The 27,712-nt window shown below is 47.6% G+C and overlaps 1 protein-coding gene across 7 annotated transcripts in view; it reads right to left on the bottom strand.

Annotated features, from left to right (window-relative positions):
- The window catches only part of FAM178B (family with sequence similarity 178 member B), a 186,467-nt gene that overhangs the window by 122,218 nt on the left and 36,537 nt on the right, over nucleotides 1–27,712 (bottom strand). For all 7 annotated transcript variants that reach the window (XR_014170940.1, XM_081921282.1, XM_081921281.1 and 4 more), the window contains 2 exons: nucleotides 26,883–26,988; nucleotides 12,342–12,423 (listed from right to left, as the gene is read on the bottom strand). Coding sequence is in view for 6 of the 7 variants with exons in the window: in XM_081921282.1 (XP_081777408.1) it covers nucleotides 12,342–12,423; nucleotides 26,883–26,988 (188 nt within the window). In the remaining variant the exon portion in view is untranslated. The remainder of the gene's footprint in view (nucleotides 1–12,341; nucleotides 12,424–26,882; nucleotides 26,989–27,712) is intronic.

Below are 27,712 nucleotides of genomic sequence, written 5' to 3'. Positions count from 1 at the left end.
TACTGCTACTAATAATAATCCACAATCCCACTTGTCCTGTGTTCACTTACGCTTGTCTTGTGCTTTTGGGGCACAAGTCCAAGCGGCTTTTCGTTCGCTCTACTGCTTTCCCTGGGAAAACCCACTGTTTACCACTGAATCAGAAGAAACATCAATCTGCAGAAAACCCAACTCACCTTTTTTTACAGTTTAGCAGTAAACAGTGGATGTTTCTGAGGAAAGCAACAGAGCCAACAAAAAACCTCTCAGACCCGTGCCTAAAAAGCACAAGATGAATGGGAGTGTGGATGAGCCCTATTATAGGCTCATCTGCAACAATATTTGTCCGAAATCTTAACAACCACTAAAACACATCTCCAATTTGCCTGCGGTCTTTGCATCCTCATGGAAGCCTGCACTGCTACCCACATGGGTGGTTCCGAGCCGGAGCCGACTGTCTCTAATAACTTCCCCAGCTGTGCTAAGCCATTAGTTCCTGAATGTTTATTGCTGGTGTTCTCCACTCTGTGCAAGAGTGATAGCCCCACGGTGAAGCTTATGAAAGCCAGAAAAGTCAAGTCTGGTAAACATGCCCACTCCCCCATAGCTTATGCTACAATGAGAAAAAGCTGCTTTCCTGAAACCCGAGAACGGATGCAGGAAGTGAAGAAAGTTCCTTCTCCCTCTGATAAAGCCATTATATCCCCGGATCTCTTGGCTACTTTCACATCTGCTGGGTGAGTCCAAGCACTTGACGCCTGCCCACACGCTCTTCAGTGGAGAGGGCAACCTCCCCGAGGAGCTGAGCAGGAGGCGGAAGCTGACGGCATCTGAGACAGCTCCTTCCGTCTCAAAACTGACGTGGGAAAGCTCCTGAGCACAGCCGTGCGCTTCTCTGCAGGCCTTCTCCAAGAGAATGCATTGGTGGATTGTGGCCTCTAGCTCCGGCTTGTCTCATCTTCTCTTAACCTGAGCACTTCTCCAAACTTCTGCCTCATGGGAAAGGCCTCTGCTTTGGACACAGCATTGAGATGGAGGAAATGCCTCTTTTCATCTCGAAAAAATTCATGGGGTTTCCACACAATGGTTTTGTTTCCACAAAGATGATTATTTCCTGTATCCCTGGTGGCTGCAAATTCCCCATTCCCATTCAAAATAAATAACTAAAATTAAAAAATTGTCCAGTAGCATCTTAGAGACCAACTAAGTTGGTTCTGGGTATAAGCTTTCGTGTGCATGCACACTTCTTCAGATACATGAAAGCTTATACCCAGAACAAATTTAGTTGGTCTCTAAGATGCTACTGGACAATTTTTTAAATTTTTAAATTTATTTTGATTGCGTCAGACCAACACGGGCTACCTACCTGAATCCCCATTCCCATGGAACTGAAAGGGCCTCACTGCAGGAGGAGAGCCCTTCTTTTAAAGGGCACGGAAGGAGGCATGCACAGAGCAGAAACACACACACACTCCAAAGAGAAGACCCCCCCAAAATCTATTTGCGTAGTGCGGGGGGGGGGGAGCTCAGGCACAAGGCCAAATCCAGCCCTCTAGGTTTCTCTGTTTGGCCCTTGCAAAACTACCCAGCGAAAGGCGCACCTAGGAGTTGGTGAAACCAGTCCTCACTGGGGGCGGGGCAGGCCCAGGCGGCGAGGGGGCACAAAAATCACCTCTCGGACTATGAAGTGTATGGTGTATATGTGTTTGGCAATGAGCTACTGCTGTCAAGGTGAGATCAAATGCCGGATAAGTTTCCTGTCAGTCTTGCTCCACTTTTCACCTTCCGCCTCCCCTCACCATCACTCCGGATGCTTTGAGAACTTGGGCTACGTAAAATGTAATTTCTAATGTGGCTATTGTGAGAAAGTGATGGGGGGCGCGAGAGGATGCCAATACAGCTCCTTGCCAAAGGCACAAGGGACCCTAAGTTTGCTTCTCTACCCAGCCAAAAATACCCCTGAGCATTTTTGCCTGACTGGAAAATGTCTTCAAACTCTGCTAAAGCGTCTTTCCTTCTTGGATGATGGAAAGAGGACAGTGTGTCTGTATGTAGAAACCAGCCTACTGTGCAATGTATGTTCATTGCTCCACCCACTCTTTCTCTGGCACCAGGACCGGCAAGGGGCCACTGGAAGGCTGCCCAGAATCTGGAAAAGGTTCACCCACTGCTGGCATTGCCCACGGTCACACAGCAGCTTTGGATGTGACGTTGATGCTACTATGACTTGCTCACCTACAACTGTCTGTCATTCATATATTTCCTGTCTCCCCCCTGAGAGATGGCCACGCTCCTGATGCATGAGCATATCCTAGGCAGAGGAGATGGGAAACTTTGGTTCTGAAATAAGACAGAGAGGTGGATGGAGGTGTGTGATCCACTTGTATTTCCTGTTCTCAGGGATTTCCTAAAAATCCACAAGCAACACAAAGAGCACTTGAGAGGCTATATAACCCATGGTTATAACCCGTGGGCAACAGGTACCATATGTTTGCACCCACTTATTTCAAAATTTTCACCAGTGGAGCAAAAGCAGTCGCCACAGAGCCTCTGTCCTCCTTCCTTCTTAGGACCTCATCATTCAGCCCCACCACCTGGGTGTCGTCTGGTCTGCACATGCTGAAGAAGGAAGTGGCTTCTGCTTTTTGTTGTCTCATCCGTCTGACCCTCCCCCTGCCCTCCCCTTCTCTTCCCCCACTCAGCATTCAGCCTCTGACCTTGCCCAGCCCTCTTCCAAACCTTTCATGTTCCTTGCTCCACGGCCTCCCTCCTGCTGATTCACACTAGATGTTCCCTTTCCTCTGTCTGCCTGACTCACTTACTCTCCTGGCTCACGCATGTCAGAACGTGTGTGCGCCACTGGCCTGGCGGCATCAGTGGGAAGGGGAGTGTGCTCTGCAGTGGCTTCGGAGACTTGCATCCAGGCTCTGTGACAGCTGACAGGCTGCCTGTCACGGGTGGCCCAGAGCAAGGCTCTTGCACCAGAGCAGCTTCCCCCTTCCATCAGCTGTGCACTGCAGAGAGCTGGAAGTGAGAGTGAGCTGGGGAAAGGAGGAGAGGAGGAGAGGAGGCACACCCATGCCATGCATTTAAAGCACAGGGCTTCCCCCAAAGAATCCTGGGAACTCAGTGCCCTTATAACAAATGACAGTTCCCTGGATTCTTGGGAGGAAGCCCTGTGCTTTAAATGCATGGCACAGGTGTCAATGTGAGGATTTGTGTGCATTATAGGGAGGGCTTCCCCCAAAGAATCCTGGGAACTCAGTGCCCTTATAACAAATGACAGTTCCCTGGATTCTTGGGAGGAAGCCCTGTGCTTTAAATGCATGGCACAGGTGTCAATGTGAGGATTTGTGTGCATTATAGGGAGGCAGAAGGAGTATTATATATTGCTATAGATTCTGGGGAGACCCCACACCTAAACCCTGGATGGAAATTAATAAATGGAAGGGTTTTGATGAATTGGGATATGGATGAAAGTACAAGCCATAGGAGCCAACTCTTAGGGCCTGAGGTCCCTTTGCCCCACCCCAAAAAAATATTTGGGCCGGTCCTCCAAAAGTTGATGGGCTTTGCCATTCAAATGGTGTCTGTGCTGACATTACAGGAGCCAGAATCTAGTACTAAAAGAGTATTAGAATTGATTCAAGAATTTGGTCAGGTTGCAGGATTTAATTAAATAAGTTAAAAACCAAGGTTTTGGAGAAGAATCTAACAGTGATTGAGAGAGAGAGGTTTCAGAAGGAGACAGGTCTAACATTGGTTAAGAAAGTGAAATACCTGGGGGTTAATATGACAGCCAAGAATGTGAATTTATTTAAAGACAACTATGAAAAGTGTTGGATGGAAGTCAAAAATGATTTAGAAATATGGTCAAATCTGAAGCTTTCATTGCTAGGCCGCATTGCTGTGATAAAAATGAATGTATTGCCAAGAATGTTGTTTTTGTTTCAAACACTGCAAATTTTGGACAAAATGGACTGTTTCAAGAAGTGGCAGAGAGATATTTCTAGATTTGTCTGGCAGGGCAAGAAGCCTAGAATAAAATTTAAAATATTAACGGATGCAAAAGAAAGAGGTGGGTTTGCCCTGCCAGATCTTAAACTTTACTATGAATCAGCAGCATTTTGCTGGTTGAAAGAATGGCTGCTTCTTGAGAACACAGACATTTTGGATTTAGAAGGTTTCAACAATGTATTTGGGTAGCATGCATATCTGTGGTATGATAAGGTCAAAGCACATAAAGCATTTAAAAACCATATTGTCAGGAAAGCATTGTCTGGATAAGATACAAAGACTTACTTGAAAATAAAACTCCAAGGTGGTTATCACCGATGGAAGCGAAGGCCCAGAAAAAGCTCAATATGGAGGCCAAATGGCCGAAATATTGGGAGATTTTGCAACAAGAAGGAGACAAATTGAAATTGCAGAGCTTTGAGAAACTAAAAAACAAAGTGCGAAATTGGCTTCATTATTTTCAAATAAGGGAGGCTTACAATTTGGATAAGAAAACTGGCTTTCGGGTGGAAAAATCAAAATTGGAAACAGAACTGTTAGATCCCAAAACTAAGATTTTATCAAGAATGTATAACTTGCTGTTGAAATGGAACACTCAGGATGAAACAGTGAAATCTGCTATGATAAAATGGGCACAAGATGTTGGACATAACATTATGTTGGCTGACTGGGAACACTTATGGACCACAGGTATGAAGTTCACGGCATGTAATGCCTTAAGAGAGAATATTATGAAAATGGTATACAGGTGGTACATGACACCAGTCAAGCTTGCAAAAATCTATCATCTGCCCGATAATAAATGTTGGAAATGTAAAGAAAATGAAGGTACTTTATTTTACCTTTGGTGGACGTGCCCGAGGATTAAGGCTTTCTGGGAGATGATCTATAATGAAATGAAAAAGGTATTTAAATATACCTTCCTGAAGAAACCAGAGGCCTTTCTCCTGGGCATGGTCGGCCAATTGGTGCTAAAGAAGGATAGAACTTTCTTTATGTATGCTACAACAGCAGCAGGAATACTCATCGCAAAGTATTGGAAGACACAAGATCTACCCACCCGGGAAGAATGGCAGATGAAGGTGATGGACTATATGGAATTGGCAGAAATGACTGGCAGAATCCGGGACCAGGGAGAAGAGTTGGTGGAAGAAGACTGGAAGAAATTTAAAGATTATCTACAGAAATACTGTAAAATTAAGGAATGTTAGAAGGATGTTGGAATGAAGTTATGTGGTTTTAGCAGTAATATTACAAAGGGATATGTAAAAATGGATTGTTAACAGGTGAGAATGTAAAGCTACAATATATTAAGATAAACTATTAAGATAAAAGGAAAAAATGGTAAGGATTTGCTGAAACAACTATTGAACTGGAATACAAAAAAGGGAGGTGTGAGGTGGTCAGGGAAACAAGCAAATGAAAGATAAGACATGGAAGGATTGATTTGTTTTTAATTGGTCTTACTTCTGTATATTTTGTATTTTCTATTCTTTTTTGTTTTATTATCTTTTTCTTTTTTTCATTTTTGTGATTTGTTTGAAACTCTAATAAATATTATTTTTTTTAAAAAACAAATGGTGTCTGTGCACCACGTCATGTGATTGATTATGTGGGGGGGGGGGGGAGAGGGCTTACTCACCCCCAAAATATTTTAGTCAAGTTGGCACCCTGGTATAAGCTGGGCCGACTTAACATGACAAAAGGGGTTGATGGGCATCTGAGAGGAATCCTTTGGCCTGGGGAGTCAGATGGTGCCAAGGTGATGGGATGTATGTTTGAAGTGACGGGAAGAGAGTTTTAGCAAGGTGTTCTGGAAAGAAGTGGGGGAGAACAAGGTCTGGGATCCATCATGGACAGGCTGGCTGAAGGCTGGCTGGGAGAGATGCCCTGGACAGCTGCACTGCTGTAGGGGACAATCCCTCTTGAAATGACCAAGCTGTAAGATCTGGACTCTCTCCATGCAGACGGAAGGTGTAAATAGGTGAATAAGCCATAGTTCTTAAATCTATGAAAGTCTCTGCCACATCTTCAAATCTCCAGAGTAGCACAGACCCTATGAGAGTGCCCAGGACCCCCTGGGATCTCACCAACACTCGGCAGAGAGTAGGGTTGGCACCCAACTTTCGGAACAATATGAAGGAAGCAGAGGCTACGGTAGTCAGACTTATTGGGAACCTATGGGGCAGTGTCTCTGTGTGTGACTAACAGGCAAATGGGATTACTCTAGTCCAGGGCGTCAGCAAAATTTTTCAGCAGGGGGCCGGTCCACTGTCCTTCAGACCTTGTGGAGGGCCAGACTGTATTCTGAAAAAAAAAATATGAATGAATTCCTATGCCCCACAAATAACCCAGAGATGCATTTTAAATAAAAGGACACATTATTCTCATGTAAAAGCATGCTGATTCCCAGACGGTTCGCGGGCTGGATTTAGAAGGCGATTGGGCCTGATCCGGCCCCCGGGCCTTAGTTTGCCTACCCATGCTCTAGTCCTCCACCCTCTCTTCCCAAAGTGATCATCCCATATAACTAGTTGCTGATCAGAGACAAGTCAATTTGGAAAAACAGCAGCAGCCAAATACTTGGCCTCTGGCTTTGAGAGCAATTTTATTTGCTTGTTTTTAATGTCCTCAGTGGCTACATATTCCCTGTGGTGCACTACCAATGTATTAGAGCAACCGACCAAGGATTTGCTTTTGAGAGGGTGGGGTGAGCACAACATGGTTGATCATCTAGGCAGGACTTGTTTTTCATCCCCACTGGACTGCTTTGAGCTGCAGTATCCCACTGATAGGAAGGTCTGCAAGGGGGTGAGGGACCGTGAGTCTGCGTAACAGGATAAAGGCAGGTGAAGACAGATGCAACTTTCTCAGAGCAGAGGGCGAGTGGCATTGAATCTAAAGGTGCCTTTTTCTCTCCAGGGCTCCACTCTGGGGTGGAGGTGAGGGGGCACATTTTTGGTCTTTTCAGAATGTGTAAATCTGAGGGAAAGACTGCTGTGGACAATATAAATCAGTTAGTTCCTATGGTGTCCCTAACATACTGATTTCTGGAGCAGTTTTGCAATTTATTGCAGCTTTCGGTGCTGCCGTTTTTTAAAGCTAAGGCAAAGGATTAATAATAATAATAATAATAATAATAATAATAATAATAATTTTTATTTATATCCCGCCCTCCCCAGCCGAAGCTGGGCTCAGGGCGGCTAACAACAATAAAACAGTACAACGTATAACACAACACAACACTCTAAAATCATTCATTATAAAATTAATTCAAATCAAACCAATGGCAACCATTGGGGCAGAGCTCCACGAAGATTGCCGAAGGAGGGAGTCAGGCTGTGCCCTGGCCAAAGGCTGGTGGAACAGCTCTGTCTTGCAGGCCCTGCGGAAAGATGTCAAGTCCCGCAGGGCCCTAGTCTCTTATGACAGAGTGTTCCACCAGATCGGAGCCACAGCCGAAAAAGCCCTGGCTCTAGTTGAGGCTAGCACATGCACATGCAGTAATGACAATCATAGCAAATGGCTCACATGAGGTGCTGGCTGAGGGACAAGACGAATGGCGGAGGCAGCACGTGACTTGTAGCGATGCACTTTTAAAAGGCAAGTGGCAAAGTCAGGCTCACACCGCAAGTGAAGAGCCCACTGCTAAAATGTCACAGCTTTTTTCATCCCCAATGTGAGTCATAGGTGAGGCGCCACCATTGGTTACGTCCCTCTCTGCTCTGTTTGCTTACACACCTGGCCACTCTGTAAGCAACTGAAAAGAAGCACACTGAGCTGGAGGCTCTCTGCCACTTCCTGACGGCCGTGCACCAACCCTCTCCCCTGTGGACAGGGGCTGTCAGAGGCTGCCTGCACACAGATACCTTGGAGTAGCGGAGGGCAAGTCCACCTCTGGTGTAGGCACAGCTGCAGCCAAGCAGTGGCATAGCTGTCAACGTTTCCCTTTTTTTAAGGGAAATTTCCTTATTCCGAATAGGATTCCTTGCCAGAAAAGGGAAAGGTTGACAGCTATGAGCAGTGGTGAACACCAGAACCCATTGTGGGGACCTTGAAGAAGGGGAATTAAGTCCTGGCTTGGGGAAAAGCAGGAGAGCATTTGCTGGCCCAGGGGAGAGGCGATGGGGATGGGTGGCATCAGAGAGAACGGAAACCAAGAGGAGGACGCTGTAAAGTTCTGTCACTTCCCAAACTAGCATGGCAACAAAAAAGGACAAAAAAGTTTGGCATTGCCCGGAGAGAACAGAATGAGGCAATAAACCAGCCTCCCCAACCGGCTGTTTTCCAGCTTTTTTGGAATGCAACTCCTGTCAGCTCCAAGTGTAACCCGTGCAATATACCTTCTGCAGGCAAAAGTGCACGTCTGTACTGCAGATTAAAATCAGTTTTATAATCTCGTGTTCCTCCCTGCAAGGAATCCTAGGTGCGCAGGTGGGTCAGGGACTGATGAGAGAGAGTTCTGAGCACCTTTACAGAAAAGTACAATTCCAGGTCTGCTTGGGATGGAGAAAAATTGTCAAAAGAATGGCTCATATTTCCAAGTGCTGACATACTGATAGTTAGCTAGTTTGGGTCTTAAACTACTACAACTGCCATGGCTTCCTCTCACTCCCTGACATTTGGTAAGGGTGCAGAGAATACTCTTAATATCTCTCTAGACCCCAGGCCTCTCTACAAAGAACCGCAACTCCCAGGGTTTCCAGCTGGGAGGGAATCACTGTTAAACAATGTTAAGTCTGTGGTGTGGATGGCCTCCTGGGGCTTCCATGCAGAATGTTCTACATTAGAACATAAGAAAAGTCTTGCTGGATCAGGCCCATGGCCCTTTTTGTCCAGCATCCTGTTCTCACCAGTGGCCAACCAGATGCCCGTAGGAAACCCGCAAGCAGGATCTGAGCACAAGAGCATCTCTCCCCTCCTGTGGTTTCCAGCAACTGGGGTTCAGAACCGTGGAAGCAGAGCAGAGCCATTGTGGTTAGCAGCCCTTGATAGCCCTTTCATCCATGAATTTGTCCAGTCCTCTCTTAAAGCCATCCAAGTTGGTGGCCATGACGGCCTCTTGTGGCAGGGAGTTCCATAGGTTCTAGCAACCTAAAGCTTGCTGTGGGAGTTTCCATTGAAAGGGGCTATCCAATTGGCAGTGTCATTTGATCTCCCTTTACCATTCTGCAAACTCCAACTTTTAAAATGTAATTTAATTCCTTTGGCTCTATTCCTCCTGCACCCTTCCTGGGTTGTGCAACCCCAGTAAAGTGAGATTATTATTATGAATTAGCAAAACTCAGGGCTTCCCCATCTCTCTTGCACACTCCTATCTCAATTTGTAAACCTTTACTTTTACGTTATTTATTTCTGGGCTGGCAGCGCACATCCTCATATCTCAAAGCCAATGATACAGCACTCATTCAGCTCGGTTTAGGGGGGAAAGGAGGGGAGGGATAAAAAGCAGATTGTTATTTACAAGTAGACATCATAGCACTACTGGAGCTCAATGTGGGTGAAATATACTCAGAGTCGCAAAGTGATTTCATGCTCTTTATTCAGCTCATAGTGGTGAGGAGGAATGAATGAATGTCCCCTCAGAGTATCTGCTTTATATACATTATTTACACAATGGGCTGCACATGATTGGCTAATTCCGGAATTCTACTGTAAGCCAATCAGGTTGTGGATTCACTTCTATCTGGAGCATGATTGGGTGGTTCCTGCTAACCAATCATACTGCTGCATTGTTCTAGGACCAATCAGACTGCTGCCTTTTGGAGCCTATTGTTCTAGGACCAATCAGACTGCTGCAGTTTGGATCCTATTCGACTCAGTACATAACAGTGGGTTACCTTGCAATTGAAGGAAAGAATGCTATACAGGTTGGCAGTTTCCTACTCCTGAAGCAAAACAAGATTTTTGTTGGATAACTCTCACAAACATTAAGCAAGTCTGTAAGTACTGCTACTAGATCTTTGTGGGAAGGAGGAAGGTGACTGAGTTTGTGCAAACGGTTGTAAAACTAAGACAGAGCTTGGGCCAAAAGGAGGAAGAGAACTTCTCTTTCTCTCTCACACACACCCCTCAACCCCAACCATTCACAAACACAGGCTCTGCACCGAATTTGTACTGGAGAAAAGCAAACAAACCTCCTATTCACTTCAGTGGGATATTGCACAAATGGCCCATGCACACATATTCCCGGCACAGGGCCCCAATCCAGATCTGAACCACAGTTGGCAGGCCAAGGACTGAAATGCACCCCCCCTCCAGGATCCTGAAAAAGCCCTCCCTGCACAACGGGCGCAGAAGCAGAGGAGGCTGGGCTGGGGCTGGAGGGGGGTCCTGCCAAGGCTGCCTTGGGGGGCTGCTGGCTTGCGCTTCCCTGTCTCTAACCTTGGTCACCTGTGCGGAGCACGACCAAGACAAAGGGACAGGCTTTGGGCTCCAGCCAATGCACGGATAACAACGCTGGGCTGGGGCACAGATTCTGATCATGTGGAAGCGTCACTACTAAGAAGGGAAGCCTCCCGACCAAGAGGCTCTGGTCTGGCGCCATGAGCATCTTTCCCTCCCTGTTTGTGTCTCTTCTTTCCCTCAGCGGCTGACAACTGCATGAAAGCAAAATCTCAGGTACGTATAACCTCATTGGCTCCGGCTGCTCCTTATCCACCTGGAATTCCTAATCTTTGTTTGCGGCACCGAAGTTAATTGCCGTGGAGGAGAAGAAGAGGAGGAGGAGGATGTAGCAAACAGGAGATTAAGTCTCCCTCATCTCTGGTGCTGCCTTAGATGTTTCTTTCTGTTTGAAGTGTTCCTCTTCCCCCAGCCCAGCCCTGGAAGCTCGGAGGGAAGCGGGGAAGTGTTTGCATGTGGAGCAGCAGCCAGAGAACAGATGAGAAGCTCGCTAAAGTAAGCAAATTCCCTAGGAGAGAAGCCCAGAATATCTAAAGCCGTATCAGACCTCCTTCTGTGGCTGCCCACACAGGCAATGAAAGGCTGCTCCCCCTCCCCGGCGCACACGAGATGCTCATCTTCCCTGCCTCCCCGTCAACAGAGAGTTGCCGCCGAATCTCATCAAAAGCAAATCTTTTAGAAATGAGTTTAAATGGTTTCTGCTCCGGCAAAACAGCCGAGGAATTGAAAGGAAGCCGAGAGTTTTGTAAAGGCAAAGAGCGAGGGGGGTGGCCTCGGAGGAGGGGGCGGGGTTGAGGAAGGGCGGGGCTAGGCATGGGGAGAAATTTTAATTTGCACTTTCAAAAGCAATATGCTGAAGTACAGCTGTCCTTAAAAACTGGCACTTTGAAAATAACCTACAAGATGCATTATGAAAAATGCTCGCCAATAATGTGCATCTCAGGCAAACTTGCACACAAAAACATGAACATTAGGAAAGAGCTGCACTAAAGTGCTGACAAATTTTCAAGAGGGCTTTATGAAACAAAATTGACTAGTACATAAATGTGGAGAACCAAACTTAAGACTGCCAAAATGCGAGGGGGAGTGAAACCAAAACTGACAGTCACCCATCCCTCCAGGATCCAGGACCAGATGGAGAGACCTGGAGGGGCACATTTGGCCGTGAGTCTTGAGGTTCCCCACCCCTGCTGCCTCAGGCAGAGTGAGGCATCTCCCCCTGTGTGCGAGTGGAAGGCAGAGAAGCCACGGCAGCCCCCTCCCACATGCATTTGCGTCCACACACCCACAGGCTGGGAGCCTCAATGGCACCCCTCTGGAGGCTTCCCCCGGGGCAAAAAGCCTGGCTAGCCCTCCGGAAGCTAAGGCTCTGGATTCAGCTGCCCAATCTGGTCAGTGCCTGTTCCGGGGAGCGGCTGTGGAGTGTGGGCAGGGAGAGGCATCTTGTCCTTCACCTCAAGCAGCAAAATGTCTTGAGCCAGCCCTGGGTGGGTGGCCGGGTTTGCATGCAGAAGGTCAACAGCATTTCCAGGTAGGACTGAGAAAGACTCCCCGTGTGAAATCCTGGAGAGCTGCTACCAGTCAGTGTAGACAGCACTGAGCTAGATGGGGCAATTGCTCTGACTCTGATTAAGCCACCTGTCTGTGTTCCTAAAGTGGTCTCTCACACAGGCCGGGAGCTGGGGTTGGTTGTGGCTCCCTGCTGAGCATGTGCCCTGGAGGAAACCCAAGTTCACCGCTGTGTAATGTGTGAAATGGACCTTAGACCCAGTACAGTAGAGGCAGGAATGGAATAAAACAAAAGGCTCAAGTTGCCTGCAGCAGTTTGGAACTTCTTCCCCAGCCATCCCCAACCTGCTGCCCTTCAGACTACAACTCCCATTTCCAGACAAGTACAGCTTCATCTTACAAACTGCCCCCTCACACAACCCCACACTGACCGGCTGAGGCAGTCTGAGGAGCGCTGGTTTCCCAGAGAGTTTGGAAGGCTCCTGGTGAGGCAACTGGGCTCCAAGACATCAGCTGCAAAAGAAGCAGGGACACACCATCACTCAGAGTTATCAGTGGCCTAAAAGGTCCCCATTTAAAAATGTAAATACATTATGCCATTAAAAAAAAATCACATAAAACATTAACATACAACGCAGACCTATCAGTAATACATGTGTGTATCTTCCATATTAAACATAGCCACAGGAAGCAACAGAAAAAATACCAAGTGAAGCACTCTAAAAGGCTTATGTAAGTGCTGGCAAGTATTATCACTTGATGGCTGCAACCTCAAGTGACGACATACAAGTGTGGAGGAGCTACCTCTACCCAAACACCGTAGGCAGCATTTCCTTACCACCAGGTCTATCACCTCACACAGGCAAGACTTCCTGGGGGAGCCCGGCCACCCTCGGCTGCACTTCACCCCAGTGGAAGAGGCTGGAAGCCAGAGACAGCAGGCTGTGCCGGGAGGGGTGGAATTATGCATTGCACAGCACCAGAGGGCAGGGATGGGGAATCAGGTTGGTGATGCTTCCCTCGTGTGAAAACCTCCTTCAATCCACACAACCAGCACTTTGTAGGGGAAAGTTTTAGCACCGCCTCTCTCCACACAGGCTAGCTCACTACAGAAGGAGGCACTTCTTCCCATAGTTGGACTATAGAATTGGCTGCCACAAGATGAAAAGGCAATGAAAACAATGAATGAGATTCAAGGAGGATTAGACAATTTCATGAAGGATAAGACTATGGAAGGTTGCTAGCCATGACTGCTATGTTTTGCGTCTGCTGCGGAAGGCAGGGGTAGGCCTCTGAATACCCGTTGCTGCAAACCACGGTGGGGAGAGTCCTGCACTTCAGTCGGGAGAAAGCCGCACTTGCAGAGCTCAGGCGATGCTGGATTTTGGCATCAGTGTCGGCCCTTGAGGAAAGAGAACTGCCCAGGTAGGAGAAGTGATCGACATTTTCCAACTTTACACCAGTTGGATCTGTGGCGCTGCAGAGGGGTTGTTTTGTGCTTGTTGGTGCAGCACTTTGGTTTTTTGGATGTTGAGCAACAGGCCAAGCTTTTTGTAAACTTCTGCAAATATATTTAGGATGGCTTGGAGGTCATTCTCTGAGTGTGCACACTATGTTGTCATCAGCACACTGAAGCTCCTCTGGGCACCTCAGTGAAGGAATCTGGTCACTGGCGGGGGCCATCGCAACAGTCCTGTGGGGCGCCCTCCCCAGTCGGCTGGCAGCGAGTGCTATTAGTCCCTTACCAAGGGTGCAGGTGATGCGGGGAGCCAATGCAGCTCCTTTGCCAGGGTGCAAGGGAGCCTTGGCACATCTCAGTTTCAACACCCAACACCTCCAAGTAGGGTTGCCTGAAAGTGATCACTGCCAGTTAGTGTTGGTAATATTGGGCTATATGGGCCAATGTTCTGAAGTGGTGTAAAGAAGCTTTCTCTGTTCTGCATTCATGTCTGGAACTCCTGTGCTCTTGTGCAGCTCCTCTTGGTTCCAGCAGTGCTTGACCGGGAGCAGCTCCTGCCTCCTGGTGGGTAACAGACCTGCCAACCTTGACAAGACCCAAGACCCACCAGGTGGCAGAGCTCTGCCTGGAGACTGGAGCCTGCCCAGAAGTTGGCTGCCCCTGCTGGCAGCTGGCAGCATCCCACTCTTCCCACAGCTCTTAATAAGATTTTCCTTTCCCAACCCTTCTTTTATCTACCTCCTGATCTCTGTTCTGCCAGGGTCAAACCAGCCACTAAGCTTGGACTGGGCAACCTCAGGACTCCTTTTCATGTCCCTCTCAGTCTCCCTCTTTCATCCTCTCGCACTCAGTTTCGCACTGCTGTGGTGGAGCACATCTGGCCAGGCTCATTAGACTGCACTTAACTGCATTTGTCACGGGCCTGCTGTTTGACTGCCAGTGCAGCTCCAACCCTGTAATTTACGGTAGTACCTGGGTGCCTCTTTCTGTGTGGCTTAAACAATTAGGCGACTCCATTCTTAGGCTTGGCGGAGGGGGAGCCAGAGGGATGCAGCAGTTGGAGAAGGGGTGTGTGTGTCCATATACCCACTTATGGGGAGGCGGGGAGCTTGGAGCAGCAGCAGGACCAACGGCCCTCCAAAGCCCCCTCTTGTCCTGGGCAGCTGGGTAGGCCTGCAGCATGAATCCCGTTGGGATGGCAGTGAAAGACTCTCCCTGCAGTGTTGTATGGAAGAAGGGAAGGTGAGAGAGAGCTAAAGACGGCGAAGTGGAGGTGGGAAAGCAAATGAGAAAGAGACAAGGAGGAAGGGAAAGGAAATGCTGGCATAGTGGGAGGGCTGGGGGGGGGATGCAATTCAACTCAGTTCTCCATTGCAGGCAAACTGATGAAAATCCACACTTTCTGAAACAATATGTGAATTGTAACACAGCCTTCCTTTGAAATTCACACATTTCTGAAATTTGTCATGCTGTTCTCCAGCCAAGTCATGTGTAAAAAAATGCATATAAAATGTATAAAACAGTGGAAATACCATATAAAAATCCATTAAGTTATGGAGAAACTGCTTGCAAAAATATGCATATTTATCAACATTGCAGAAAAACACACATATTAGGGGAAATTTAAATGTTTTTTTAAAAAATGGAAATTGCTGTGGGAATGTGGAGAAATGAATTTAAGATTGGGGGAAATGAAGAAATCTGATTTGTTCATCCCTCCATGACAGACAGGGAAACAGAGCCAGAACAGAGATCCAGGAAGCTATACTCAAAAATGCCATGTCCTGTAACATGGTGGCTTGTGAAAAGCGTATGGAGTACAACAAGGAACTCAAAACCCAGGGACAACAACCACACGATAATTGTCGCTGTCAGGAATGGGACAGGGGAGAAAAGTATTGGAGTTTCTAATTCTCACTTGTGTTGTAGGAAAACTTGAAAAAAATTGGGGGGCTAAAGGTGAAGACCACACTACAAGCAATGCTCAGTTGTCCCAGATGTTTTCTGGTTTGCCCTTGGATCCCAGAAAAGGGATGAGGGACTCCTTCACTCCATGTATCATTCAGCCCATCTGCTCTAAGTTGGCCCAACAGACCCATATTGCTTCCAAATCTCAGTTGCAGAATTTGGGGGTTCTGGTAGTAAAATTTGAGTTGACTGCACAGGTAATTTTGGATCCTCTTTAACTTGGTGTATGTGCTGACAGAGCAAAGGAGATCAGAAAAGCACCACGAAGAGGACATCGGGCAGCCACTCCACACAGGGCACTTCCAGTTCCAGTTCCCTATGAACTCAGTGCTGCTCATCTCAGGCATGGGATTTTTTCACAACATCCACACAGCCTCCTCCTCATCAAAATGCCATTCCATATGCCATATCTCCTCCCAGTTCTCTCTCAATCTGGATTTACTGTTTCCATGGGACTGGATTGAGTAACTGGATTTCCCCTGAAAATGGTAAACATGCTTTAAATGGGAAAATAATATGGGAATGGCATACTGAGGAGGCCAATGCCATGTTGATGGTGTGCAAAACTTGCATGTGTCAGCAGCACTGAGCCCACATGAAACTCTGCTGTGTGGAAATGCCCACAGCAGACTCAAGTCGTAACAGCTTTTCCTAGACGTCAGGATCTAAGTTAGGGGGGCTGTTTGTCTGAATGGATAGAACTCTCAGCAGCAGAACTCAACCAAGGCAAGGAGAAGGGTTTCATACAACCTTCCTCCTGACTTGCTAACTTTCTATGCAACGACAGGCTTGTTGCTTTTTCTCTTACCAAGCTAAAACATGACCCAGCTTATCTCATCTTCCAAGGGAATGCACTTTTTGGTATTCTTTCTTCACCTATGAGGGCTAGACACTTGTGGGTTTGGAAAAACAAACAAATGCACCATTGTCGTCATGATGTTCTCAAGAGTGCCATCAAGGGAGAAAAAGCAGGGGTGTGTGAAGATGGACGTGCTTGAAAACAAGGAGTATGAAGGCAGAGCTGCAAGCCTCCTCCCTTTTTTGGAGCCAAGAACCTCTTAACAGTTCCCTACTCAGCAAGGTCTTTTTGTTGTTCTTGCAAGAAGCCAGAACATAGGAGCTTTCACCACAGCAAGAGACGGGATTTCCAGAAACTGAGGTCAACCTGGCATGAGGTGGGTGCCTTTGCTGTAATAACATCCTGTGAGGTGGTTGGAGTGAGGCATCTTAATACCTGATGCAGAAAATCCAAAATGGCCCACCGCTCACTTCCCACGCATCAACGCAGGCTCAGTCCAGGAAGAGGTTCTGCTGCATGAGCCTCACTGAAATGAAAAAGAGCTGTGGAAGAAGTGTCCTTGGGCAGTTCATGTCAGTGAGGCTCATTCACAAAACCACCCCCTGATCTTCAGATATAGGGTGGTATCTGAATTTAATAAATGATGATGATGATGATGATGATGATGATGATGATGATGATGATGTACCAGTATGTCGACTCAAAAACCTTGAAAGGTACAAACAAGTATTGAAAGTGGCTTCACATATAACTACCCCAATACCATAATGTATGGAGGCACCCCTGGAGAGACTGAAAGACCACGATCCCATTGAAGCTTTGGTATGCAGAGTGTGGTTTGTGAATTACCTTTTGCAATCACTCATAGATAGATATGGGTGAGAAAAATAAGAAAATTGTTTATTATAGGAAGTAAATAACCTGCATAGAAAAGTTTCTTGTTTAACCCAGAAAAGTGAAAGGCAGCCATGCTTGCTCCTTTGTTCTCAGAGGAAAGATCCAGGGTGATCTCTCATCCTGGCGTCTGGGAGAGAAGTGTGAGGAGGTGGAAGTTGCCAACAGGATGCTTAACTGTCTAACCTTCTTGCAAGCAAATCAGAATGAATGCTCGGTAAACTGGCCAATGTCATCTAACCACTCCCAAATGCTGTGCAAACAATCCAGAGTGACAGCTCAGTAAACTGGGCCTCTGGAAGTGACCAGTGTCTGAACACAGAATACTCCACAATCACCACACAGGCCATGTGGAGCAACTGTCACACTGGGGCCACATTCAGTCAGGGTGCTACCCATTAGCTACAGTAAGGCAAATGAGCCTGTGCACAAGCTTTCTATCCGGCTTTCTATCCAGCAGGGAATCAAACACATACCTACCAAATTTGTCTGATGAAAATAGGGACATCCTATTTTTTAACAACAACAACAACAACACACCCTGTCCATGTGACTGGGTTGCCCCAACCACTCTGGGTAGCTTCCAACATATATACAGTAAAAACATAATAAAACATTAAACAATAAAAAACTTCCCTGTGCAGGGCTGCCTTCAGATGTCTTCTAAAGGTTGTATAGTTACTTATCTCCTTGGCTCAGGGGTCACATAACTCCATACCCTCCAGCATTTCTCCAAGTGAAATAGGGACGTCCTTATGGAAAAGCGGGACATTCAGGGAACAATTCAGAAACTGGGACGGCTTCTGTAAATTCGGGACTGTCCCTGGAAAATCGGGGCACAGGGAGGGTCTGCAAACCATGGAATGACTGGCTTGTCATGATGTCTGAACCAGTACGGTGGTTTGTTTCTCCCAACCAATCTCAAGCACTGGAGGCAACCCTAAGCCTGTCACTTTGTGATTTGTTTCCCTGTGAGGAGCTCTCAGTGTGAGTGCCCTTTACGCAGCTTGCACACAAATTAATTTGCCCAAGCCGAGTTAACGGTCAGTGTTATGTCTGAACATGGCTCAGGTCTGACTGTCCCTGGTCAACCCTACTGACCTACCGCATGCCCCGAGAGAGCCCCCCAGCAGTGTGCCATGGGGATAGCCCCACACTTCTTATTCATCTCCAGTAGTCAGACCTCAGGGTTTGTATTCAGAACAACTCGAGTCCAAACAAATCTCACATCCCAAGTGTGAGGGAAGACTCTGCCTCAGGCTGGGGCTCAGCAGCTGCCAGTCAGAGTATACAGCACTGGGCTAGTCAATGGCTGCTAACCTTTTGGGGGCCAATGGGCAGTTGCAGACCGGAGAAACTTGTGGTGGACACACCAAACACATGGCAACCTCGCGTACTCCTTTCCAGCCTAATTTTAGCAGGGGAAGCAGAACCTACAGGCAGCAGGGAAGGCCTAGGTGGGTGCACAGCAACCCTTAGGCTAGATGGATGAATAGTCAGACTCAGTGTAAGCAGCTCCAAATCTTCCTCAGGGTATTTCGCTGCTACTGGCAGCAGTGTAGTATACAGAGTAAAAAAATGACACTGGACTTAGACTACACCAGGGGTCAGCAAACCTTTTCAGCAGGGGGCCGATCCACTGTCCCTCAGACCCTGTTGGGGGCCGGACTATATTTGGGGGGGAGGGGAAATGAATGAATTCCTATGCCCCACAGATAACCCAGAGATGCATTTGAAATAAAAGCAGACATTCTACTCATGTAAAAACACACTGATTCCCGGACCATCTGCGGGCCAGATTGAGAAGGCGATTGGGCCAGATCTGGCCCCCGGGCCTTAGGTTGTCTACCCGTGGACTACACCTATGAAGCTGTTGTGACGTGGGGTTTGTGATTTCAGCTCTCTTGACATAATATGCTGGAGACAGTTCTCTAGTAACACTTCTTTATTAAAGCAAACAAGACTGAGACTGAGGAGGGGAAAGCTACATTTATAGGGACAGGGAACTAACTAGAAAGGATACATTTTGGAGGGAACAATATCAGACAATCACAGTCCTGCCTTTTGGAGGAAACCAATAAGACAGAGGATCCAAATACAGCAGCTTAAATGAACCAATAGTAGCTGTACCCTCTGGAACCAAAAGGCAGTTACTTTACCCTAATGCAAATACAGACAATAATAATACAGACATAAAATCCTTTGACTCAATACACAACAGAAGCAGCAGGGGCCACTCTCTCCTGGGCTGATGGTTGCTTACAGGCTCTTAGGTTCTGAGGACGGGGGCTACAGGGGATTTGCACACAGCCATTCCTTGTGGACTCAGTGCTGCTCATGCCTTGAGGGGTTCTTTTGGTGTGTGTGTGTGTGTGTGTGTGTGTGTGTGTTGCAACATCCAGACATCGTCATCCTCATCAAAATGCCACCCCAGGTGAGAGCACACCAGACCCAAGGGGGAAAGGTTGCCCCAGGCAAGAAGAGAAATGATTTATGCACAGGCCAGAGGTCTTTTGCTCGTGTCCAAGTGTGGTTTCATGTGAAAGAGAGAAGGAGAGAAAGCAGGGAGCAGTTTTGAATTTGCCCATCCAAAATCACCACCTGGACAGCAGACTGAGTGGGCACAATGGCCACTGCATGGAGACTTGGACTGCATTGCTACTTAAATTACAGTAATTATTTCAAAATTTGACCTACAACTTTAAATGAGCATATGTAAAATTTATGCAAATATGTTTCCCTTTTTGTCCTCTCTTTAGAAGATGTGTTTCCTTTGGCGGGAGCAATCCCAACTCAGCCATGAAGCTCACAGGGTGGCCTTGCGCCAGTCACCATCTCTCAGCCTACAACCTCACAGGGTTATTGTGAGAAGGAAATGGGGAGGGCGAGAACCATGTGCACCACCTGGAGCTCCTTGGGGGGGGGGGGCAGGCTCACTTTCGGCCAGTTCATGCAACAGGCAAAGATGGCACTGGCTGCCACTCATAGTAATGCCAGCACCAACCTCAAGTGTCCCTGACTCTCTCCATCTATCTGACGGAGAAGCGAAAATCTTTGCGCTCTGTGGTTCAGCTCTTGAGTCATTAAGGTATAATAGTCTCAATGCACGGAACAGCAGGGGTGAATTTTATGCCTGGAGTTGTGTAGGAGAAACAAGATCATTGTTGCAGCCCCTTCTGGATTAAGATGCATGAACCCGCAGCAACCACATAAATTACACCTACACTATGAACTTAAAATGCTCCCTGCCCACCAAACATCATGCAGGAATTATTACTTACAGCAGCGGCCAGCAGCATGTGAGAGAAAATGCATCAGAAGAAATGTCCCAGAGGTGATTCAAACACCGAGGAAGGGCGTGTGGCAGAGTCCTCCCAGGCTTGCCTTGTACCACCTCTGCCTTAAAATGAGTGGGGGGGGGGAAGGGGTATTTGTTGGAAAACAGCCCCCTCTCCTGCATCAAAGTTCCCCTGCACATTTTAAGCATCAATTTTTCCTTGAGTATATACTTTTACACGTGTGGACAAGTTCTGGGATACAGAAGGACTTTCAGGTATTTTAAGTCCTCCCCATAAGCATTATTTGCTTTCAGTTCCTGTGTAGACCATAGAATCACAGTATTGTAGAGCTGAAAGGGACCCCAAGGATCATCTAGTCCAGCCCCCTGCAATGTAGGAATCTCAGCTAAAGTATCCATGTGTAAAAGGAAAATTCCAAGACAATAGGAGCAAAACTGGCCTGGCCTTTATTTAAAAGACTGTTGCCTGTTGCAACAGGACTTCCACCCACCCCACAGAACCTCCCTGTTATGTACTGAGTTGAATAGGATCCAAAATGCAGCAGTCTGATTGGTCCACAGGAGCCACTCAATCCAGCTCCAGGTGGAAGTGAGTCCACAACCTGATTGGCCTACAGGAGAATCCCGGAATTAGCCAATCACGTGGGGCCCATTGTGTAAATAATGTATATAAAGCAGACATTCTGGGGGAACTTCCATTCCTCACTACTATGAGCTGAATAAAGAGCATTAAATCCACACTCGAATCTGAGTATATTTCACTCCCTTACCCACTGCCACAAACCCATCAAGTAATACAATAGGAATATTTACAAGTTCCTGGTTTTCCCCTGAGGACCTAATCCATTCCTGGGTGGTTTGCCATTGCCCATGGGATGACTGCCTGCCTGGCACCCATCTGCCAGGATGCCAGTCTTGTGCAACAGGCTGCTGTGTACGTGATCCCACCTTTCAGGGATTTTGGCTGCTCACATTCCAGACCCCCCCCCCCCCCGGTAACCATTCCTTTCCCAAACAGAACAAATTTGGAATGGCGCAAATCCATACTGGAGCAATTTTATATGACTTTCTAAAGTTTTCCCAGTGAACCAGTACATAAATATATTTATCAGTGAATTGTTGGATTTGTTGAATAGAAATAGGGAAAAACTGTGATGAAGTGTTTTGTGGGGACATTTGCAGGAGTGATGTTTTGCGTTTGGTAGTCGGTGTGTGTGTGATGTCTGCTGGAGGGGCAACCCCCCCCCAACCTTTACATAAATTCCTATAACACATGGCAGACGGCCATCCATCTTAACTCTAATGGCTGTAAAGTAGAGATCAGTTCCCTGAGACAGGAAGTGCTTCCTCTAAGCAAGAAGTGTCCCACAAAAGAGGACACCCCACTCCAGTCTGGTCCAGCAAGAATGTTTGGCCTCTCTGCCTTCGCCACAGGGATCAGCACAGCTGACATCCACTTTCAGGTGCCCGACACAGAGAGGCAAGCTGCCAGTCACCTGCAAAAGCATCTCCAGTTGGGCTGGCAATTGAGAGCTGCCTTTGGACCTGAGGGGCGGCTGCAGAGCCATCGGCGTCACTTGCTGACTTGGGCCTGCACACCTTGGGACACGGGCCAAGAGGGAGGCTTTGGCCCACTCCTGACTGCGCACCTGAGCTAACGGGATGCAAGCAAAGAGCAGTTTGTTCATGTTCCTCCCCTTCCTCCGCGTGAATTCCAAACATCCTCTCAGTTCTGTCGTTACTATTATTGCAGCATTTGGGGATGCAGGTGGTACCTTTTACCTGTTAAAGGCAGGGGTCAGCAACCTTTTTCAGCCGTGTGGGCAGCCAGACTATATTGGGGGGGGGATGAACAAATTCCTATGCCCCACAAATAACCCAGAGATGCATTTTAAATAAAAGGACACATTCTACTCATGTAAAAACACGCCGATTCCTGGACCGTCCACGGGCCGGAGTGAGGCGGCGATTGGGCTGCATCCGGCCCATGGGTCTTAGGTTGCCTACTCCTGTGTTACAGCATTAAATTCATTCGTTGCTTTTTTGCCACAGAACAAAACAAATGCATTCATGAAAATCACAGCTATGGGGGGGGGTCTTTGGCACTCTAACCACTTGCCTGTGTGATATATGACACGTGAGAGAGAGGGGGGGTAGGGTGGTGAGAGATAGTGAGAGATCCACCACGCCATGCCCAGTGGCATCTGCTACACTGGAGAAAGTAAGGGGAGTGCAGCTTGCTTGCCTCCCTCCCTGGGGGGCAGACAAGCACAGCCTGCCCAAGAGCTGCTGGGAGCAGGGAGTGTCCTCTGTAAATGCACGGCATTATCATCTGGCTGGATGTGATGTGAGGCAGGAAGGAAAGGGAGGTGCAGAATGTATTTCAAAGGCAGCCCCCGCCAACGTGCCCCCACATCCCCAGAGCCATGGAGAGCTGGAAGCGGGAGAAGGGTTGGCGGATGTGCAGGAGGGCTCCAAGGGCAAGGAGAAATGGCCTTGGCTTGAGCCTGCAGCCAGCTCCATTAACTAAGAAGCCCAGAATCTGCTGACTCTTCTACATCTGTGGATTTTAAACTTATAAACTTATCATACAATAAAAAAGAAGGGCGTTAGTTTGGAGTGAACCAAACAATGCTGGGTTTTTGGATGACCCTGCGACCCCTGGGTTTGAGGGTCTATTGACCCATTTGTGGGATGCTGCAAAAACACGGGATTTACATGAGTGGAATGCAAAATGCTGTAAAACATTTGCCAAAGTTTGGATTGAAAAGCATTGGGTTTGGGGGTCATACCCATGGCCCCCATTTTGAGTTTAAATTACTCTATTTGTAGGGTGCTGCAAAATCTGGGGTTTTCACAACAAAACAATTACAAAACTTTGGCACCAGTTTTAAGGGGATCCCAGATTATGGGGTACATAGTTAATGAAGCTCCAAAGCAGCCAGGATCACTCAGCAGTCTGCTCAAGGATGTGCTGGGAGGATAACTAACTATGAAGCCCAAAGTTTGAGATCCCCTCCAAACCTGTTCCAAAGTTTTGCAGTTGTTTTGCAGCATTTTGCAGTGAAAACATCACAATTTGTAGCACCCCACTAACTGAGTAATCAAATACATCAATCACGGGGGTTGTAACTAACACCTGTGGGCGGGGCTTTCGCTGAAAAATGCTGCAAATTAACTGCAAAACTTTGGAACAGGTTTGGAGTGGATCCCAAATTTTGGGGGACATAGTTAATGGGATCAGTGCTGGGAAGGGGGAGAAAGGGGGCACTAAGACTAAGATGTCAAAGCACAACCCCCACCCCAAGATAAGGCTGAAGTGTTTGGGCTTTAGACGATGGGGTGGGTGAGGTCACAGCAACATTCCCCAACCCAGCAGACTTCAGATGTTCTATTTATTTACAGCACTGGAAGAGCAGGCTACATGCAACCAAGTAAGGCAAGACGCTCCAGGTCTTAAAGTTACATAGCAACTTCCTATAATGTCAAGCTGAAAACAGTTTGGGTGCAGGAGGTGCCTGATGCAGCTGGACTTCCAGCACATCTGATGGAACAAGCTCATGTTTCGGACGGCAACCCCCATCAGCCCCATCCAGCCCAGCTGTCCTCCTGCAGCCCAAAACATCTGGATAGGAGAGGCTGGAAAGATTTCTCTCCCTCTCCTTTTCTCATAATATTAGGGATACTCAATAAAACTTGTCAACAATCAATTTAGGACTTACAAAAGGGAATTCCGTTTTATTTAGTGGAATTTGTGAAACTCATCAGCACAAGGTGTAATGATGGGCATTCGCTTAGGGCCCATTCCAGACATTCTTTTTATTGAGATTATTTGCACTCATATGATGGCATCAGGGTCGTTCTATGTTATCCCGTTTTTGGGACTGTTTGTGCCTGCAAACATTTCCAGGAGGGAAACTCTTCTTTGTTTCCGACTGGTGCATGTGCCATGGCTTCCTGCTGAAATCCTTTAACTTTTTATACCACAAATGACCTGGTCAATTTTATGTTCCACTTTCATTGCACTATAGCCCAGGAGTGATTCTCCATATGGCAACAAGGCAGTAATATTGGGAAAGTATCACAGAACAACTAATAAAGCAGAATTATGTGTGGACAGAATGGCACAAATCCATCACTAATGCCCTCTTGGGACATGCTGCAGAATGAATATACCTGCAAAAACACACCAGTCTGGAGGGGGTCCAGGGTAGTTTTAAAAGAGGACTAGAAAACTTGAAGAGGAGAGGTCTACCAGGGTCTACCAGCACAGGCGGGTTTAGAGGAGCATGGCACACTGGGCGCAAAGTCTTGGGGCACTTCAGGGAATGTCACTACTATGATGTAGAATGGAAGGCAAGAGGCAGGGGCACTGAATTTTGGTGTTGCACAGGGTGCTGCTGAAATCTGAGCCCCCAGGGTCCGCCCCTGCTCCTAGCCACAAGAGATACTGTAAGTAGAAACACCAGATTAAGAGACAGTCCACCCCAAAAGGCCTCGGGCCTCCAGGGTCTGCTCTGGGTTTCCCAGAGATATCAGGCTACCCACAGCCACTGCTGGAAAGAGGACGCTAGGCTAGCTGAACCCAACGCTCTCCTGTTTCTAAGTGGGAAAGCAGCCAAGACCAAATGTGATATTGGAGTTGGACACACCAAGGCCACAGGACTTCCTGAACATTGTGTGGAGACTCCATAGTAAGTTCCTGGTAATATTCTCTGAGAGCTGCTTTTCCTTAGCTATGTTGCAAATAGAGGGGTCGTGTGCAATGCCTGAACAGATACAGTTCTATCATCATCTGCTATGACACAAAATTTGGCCACCTGAGAACTTGAAGCTGTTTAAACTTTCTGTTTTTGTTTGTTTGTTTGTTTGTAAGTCAAATTTGTAGTCTTCATTGTTTGGGGTGGGTGGGGAATCAGTTATGGGACATGTAGGGAGAATCCGGTGAAAGCTCAGGAACTAGAAAACTTGGGCAGGACTTCAAGTGAGCAAGGAGGCAGTTTGTGCCATCAGCAGGTGGCTGGTGGATCAAGGAGCCAGAAGGGAAGGAGAGGAGTCAGCCTAGATGCAGAATCGGGGCCGCAAAGGGCCCACAAAGGAGCTACCCAGACCAAGGAAGCTTTAGACATTCCCAAACCCCTCAAAGAAATACAGTTTCCTCAAAGGCAGGGAAGCAAAGTTGCAGCATTCTATTTTGATGTGGTTTGAACATGCCATATGACGTAGGAAAGGCCATTTCTGGATGATGAAGATGGATATAAAGTCTGAAAAAGAGCTCCAGTGAGCTTGTCCCACAGACCCAAGGGAAGTTCATCTTCCTTCCAGCTTGCAATTGCAGCGACAGACATGCAAGTCAGTGAACTAAATTCCTCAAATGCTTCATGCAGCCTGTCCACTTTTTCCTTTTCTTTTAAAGCACTGCATGAACTTGTCACTTTAATAACCACCTGAAACAATACCGTAAATCATTTTTTAAAAGTGCAAAGCTGCTGTGAGGGTGGGAGTTAGCCAATCAGCACCAATCATAATCGATTTCTGCTTTGGATGTTCAGAATCTTTTGCTTTTCCAGAGCTCAACCGGGGGTGGGGAGGCAGGAACTGCATGTTTTGAATGAGGGGTGAAACTAGGATTTATTTCACCCAGGTCAAAGACCCAGTGCATTTGCTCACACACACACAGGCTGGAAGCCTCAATGCACCCCTCTGGAGGCTTCACCCAGAGTAAAACACCCAGCTAGCCCCCGCATTGCCATGGCTCTGCTTTGAACAGAGTGCTTCAAAGCAGCCTCACAGCTCTGAAAGGATTGCATCCATCTTCACCTTTGCATCCATCAAATCTGCAAAACGGGCAATGCCCTATCAGGCTGGCATGACTAACCTGTGGACTCTCCAGGCCACAGACTATAAATCCCCTTATTCACACAAATCCCATTATCCCCAGTATACACAAATTTGTATGCACCCTCCATCCAAAGATTGCAGGGTGGTTCACAACATAAAACTACAAAAAGAGAATGCAAAATACAAAGAAACAAAAATGAATACCAAGTTCCACCCCACAGGGGACAAACAATTATTTACAAGTCCGTTCCTCCTTCTCAATCAACTTGGAGGGTCCTTTAGGCATAATCATGATGCTAGATATGCGCCAGCTTGCTAGCACTGGCCGCTTCAACCGACGTGTGGCTTGTTCGGCACACCAGCAGCACTGAACATCCTTTTCGCAAAGTCCTGATGCGCTTGGGAGATACAGGAGCCCCTCCACCGCCCCCTGCCCCAATTGTCCTTAGTCAAGCAAAGGTGCTTTGGGGAGCCCAAAGGCGCCTGTTCCGCAAGGCTGAGGACTTGCCCAATTAGCCAGACTTGCATGCTAAAACCAGTGATTAACGTTTTAGTGGATTAGCCATGCTAATTGATTAGTGTCCCGGCAGTGTGCCCTGAACTATTGGGAGCTCAAAAGGTGATGGCTGGCGCCTCCCAAGGCAGTCCCGCCTTGGGCACTGCTGCCATCTAGTGGCCAGGCCTTCTGCCTGCAGGTGGGCTGCTTGGCTTACCTGGAAGAGCCAGTGCAGGAGAGGCTGAGGGCAGGGGCAGGTGCCGTGGTACAGGGCGCCAAGGAAGCCGTCTTGGAGGAGCGCCATCTGGAGGGCCGATGGAGCGCTGGAGACAAAGAGGGGAAAGGGACGGAGCACTGAGGATCAATAGGCTTGTGAGCTTCGCCAACAACCATCATCCAAATCTCAACCCAGCCCCACAGGATAGGTGGGGCATCTTAGGAGATGAACGCAATGCAGGAAGCTGCCTTCTGCTGAGTCTGATCATGGGGCTGCCTAGCTCAGTACTGCCCACACTGACTGGCAGTGCCTCTCTGGGGTTTCAGGCAGGAAACTTTTGCAGCTGCACCGGGAGACGCTGGGGATTGCACTTGGGACCTCTGCGTGCAAGGTGGATGCCTGCGCCCCACGGCCCCTCCCCTGAAGCGCGGAGGCAGAAAGGAAACACAGAAGTGAACGAACTACGACAGCAGCTAAGAACCTCCACCTGCAGGGGCCGTATGCCTCTGTATTAGACGCTGAGGGTGCACAGCAGGGCAAGACGTCACATTCACACTCCAGAAACAGAGTATTGGGACTGCAAGGCCTGTGTTCTGATCCGACTCCACCCCGTGATGGAGGAAGCATCTGCAGCTAGGCCAGAGAGGGCACAACTGAAAATGTTTCCAAATGGTTCTATATCTTGGCTCCCTAAATTGCAGAGGAAATTATGGGGTTTTGGCAGATGGAAAATTGGATGTCCTTTTTCTTTTTATTTCTTGTTTCTATTACAGTGGTTCCTCGGGTTACAGATGCTTCAGGTTACAGACTCTGCTAACCCAGAAATATTA

The sequence above is a fragment of the Podarcis melisellensis genome (assembly GCF_964234715.1).
Source record: "Podarcis melisellensis genome assembly, chromosome: 8".
NCBI classification, from domain to species: domain Eukaryota; kingdom Metazoa; phylum Chordata; class Lepidosauria; order Squamata; family Lacertidae; genus Podarcis; species Podarcis melisellensis.
Note: the sequence above shows the minus strand (reverse complement) of the source record. Positions and strands in the feature narration are given on the sequence as shown.